The sequence below is a fragment of the Charadrius vociferus genome, unplaced genomic scaffold (assembly GCF_000708025.1).
Source record: "Charadrius vociferus isolate BGI_N301 unplaced genomic scaffold, ASM70802v2 scaffold301, whole genome shotgun sequence".
Lineage (NCBI taxonomy): Eukaryota > Metazoa > Chordata > Aves > Charadriiformes > Charadriidae > Charadrius > Charadrius vociferus.
The window spans coordinates 887,385-890,221 of NW_009646842.1; the positions used below are offsets into that span (position 1 = coordinate 887,385).

Below are 2,837 nucleotides of genomic sequence, written 5' to 3' on the forward strand. Positions count from 1 at the left end.
CACGGGCCTCCTCCTCTGGGCTTTCCCAGCGACACCCCTTCTCCCGACGGCCTGATCCACCCACCTCCTCCCCCCCTCCCCCAAATCCGGATCTTTCTGCTGCCTCAGGCAGGGCAAACGTGGAACCCAAAGTCTCGCCAGCTCTGGGCTAACCCCGCCTCCCCCCAAAAAAAAGAGACTTCTTATATTTTACGGGCGCCATTCCGGTTAGCACACCCTGCGCTTGGGTCAGTTTTCTGCTCCGACTGCAATGGCTTGTCATTTTTGACACTAAAATTCCACATGGAAAGCTCAAGAGCGTGTTTTGCCTTCATCAGAAGCGCGTTGTCATCCCTTCTCTACCTTCCCGAGCGCTCCCGGCCCTTCCTGGCTGGGTGACATCCGCAATTATTAGGAGCGTATCCACAGAACTGGAGGATGGTTTCGGTGGGAAGGGCGCACCGGAGGTTGTCCTGTCCACCCCCCAGCTCAAAACGGGGCTGGCTTCGAGGTTCTGCTGGGCTGCGCAGGGTGGTGGTCACTTGGGCAGTAAACATCTCTGAGGAAAGACATTCCCTCTGATAAATGTTTAATTAACAGGTTGAGCAGAATGAGGCGTAGGCTCCGAGCGAAACCTCCCGCGGCGTGATCTCCCAGATGCCGGGAAGCGGATTTGGGGGTTAGGGTGGTCCTGACCTGCTGCAGGTGATGCTGCTCCAGCCCTCTGCTGCAGGCTGGGGACCGGGCGGGGGCTGAGGCTGCCGGTGCCCAGCAGATGCCACTGGTGCCTGCCCGGCTTTGGCACCCGCGGTCCGATCTGCCAAGCAGATCCAGGTGTTTACCGGCTGGGAACGCTGCTCGGAGCTGATGGCCCGGTGGTGTTTTGCAGTCAGTGCCAAAGTCCAAGGCCCTGCTCCCTTTTCCTGCCGGTGCACTTCGCCCCTCCGTGGCCCCCGGGGCAACGTCAGTGTTAGATAAGCTGGTCCACGCTGAGGTGGACCCGCAACCATCAGACACGGGTCGCACGCTCCCGTGGCGCCTGCGCCAGCCGTCACCCCTTCCTGCAAAGCTCCCCTCTGCGTTGGGGGCTGTGCGGCCACGTCCCCTGCCCTTGTCCCGCTTGACTCCCCGGCACTGACCTCTTCTCCTGTGCCCCATCGGAATTCACTCGCTGGTCATTAACCTGCACACCGTGTGGTTTTCCACTATATCCCCTGAAAAAAACAAACATCCCAAACCTCTAAACATGAAGTGTTCCAGCTCCTCTTGCTTTTGCTTTCCAAGGCTTTAAGGAGCGCTTCAGCAAATCAGTGCTGGAAGAAAAAGGACACCATGCTTTTCTTCCCATCCCTCATCCCTTTATGCTGAAGAATGGACTGGTAGAAGTCATGTGTGCCTCCATGCACATGTTTTATATCGTCTTACCACAGGAACATACGGCTCGATTGCCTTCTTTCTAGATGACTAAAGGACTTTCAAGAAACAAGAGAAATTATACAAGGAAACCCAAATCTTTAAAGGACAGAAATGGTATATGTAAAGAAGAAAATATCCCAAACCTGACTATACTGATCATTACGGGGGTGATATGCTAAAAGCTCGTCTGCACACCCACAAAGGAGCACAGGGAGAGGACAGCAGGAGGTGGAACCCAAACAGCACCCTGCCAGGCTGTTCCCAGGCCCATCCCAGGAGCTACCAGCCCACCAAAGGCCCACCTCAAGGAGCAGAGGGGCACGATAATGAGTGGGAACCCAAATTAAGGACTCAGAGGAAGGGATACCTGGTCTGGGCCCCTCCCAGGGCTGACCCAGGGGAGCCTCAGCCCCAGAGCACCTTTAGGGCTGGGGGGGGTCGCTGTGACCAGGCACGTGGGACAGACAATGGGATGCAGGGGAAGAGCTTTTGGGGCCTGCACAAGACTCCTTAGGGGATGCTTAGGGGAGGAACCAAAGGAGGGTTTAGGTGATTTGTGGAGGAACAAGTGTGGGAGAACAGAGGGATACTGGAATAAAAAGGGCCGGTCGCGTGTGAATGGTTTGTGATGGGTTGGCTGGCCATGCCCTGTGCCTGAGCAGCGCAGCCCATCCCGTCTTCTCATTAAGCTCCTTCCTCAGTTTGCCCTTGACTCCCATTGCCATGTGTGTGGGGGGTGTCTGGGTGCCAGCGGCCGGGCTGGGACTCGGGACGTGGGGCAGCACTTGGTGTGTGTGAGCGGCAGCGAGGGTGCGCAGCGAGAGAGGGGACTGGGGGGATCCCGGCAGCTGCTGAAGAGGCTGAGGGGCCTGGGGATTCCTCTGGGGGTCCAGAGCACCAGGGGGAAGATGACTACTGGAGGACCAGGGGGACCGGAGAGGCTGGGATTGAGGGGCAGCTACTGGGCAGAATGCCTGAGCCCAGCTGCTGGAGGGAGCCACATTGTACACATGTGTATATATATATATATAAAAAATTAAACACATATATACACACATGCTCACTAGCACACCTCCGTCCTGCTCAGCCAGAGGAGGGGGTGGGATGAGGCTGCTGGTGCTGTGTTCACGTGAGTGGGCTGCGTGACTGGCCGGGTTATCTGTGTGGCCATCCCTGCGTGTATGTATATAGGTGGTGTGTACGTGTGGGTGCCCACTGGGAACACAAGCTCAGCCTGGCTACTGGTTGGGGCCAAGGACATGGAGCTGCAGCAGCCTGTCTGGGGCTGTCACATCGGGCACAATAAATTTTTCCCCAGCAGCAACCTGTTTTAAGATCCAACCACTACAATTTGCAGTGAGAATCTGGCGGTATGTCCACTCCACAGAGCTGCAGTCCTGCCAAAAAGCAGACTAAAAGAAGAAAAACAAGATCTGGCATTC

The 2,837-nt window shown here is 56.5% G+C and overlaps 1 protein-coding gene across 1 annotated transcript in view; it reads right to left on the reverse strand.

Annotated features, from left to right (window-relative positions):
* LRRC23 (leucine rich repeat containing 23) overlaps positions 1–202 on the reverse strand; it is a 6,493-nt gene extending 6,291 nt beyond the window's left edge. Inside the window, exon 1 of the mRNA XM_009892902.1 lies at positions 194–202. Coding sequence (XP_009891204.1) covers positions 194–202 — 9 coding nt within the window. The remainder of the gene's footprint in view (positions 1–193) is intronic.
* Positions 203–2,837: the final 2,635 nt, after the last annotated feature.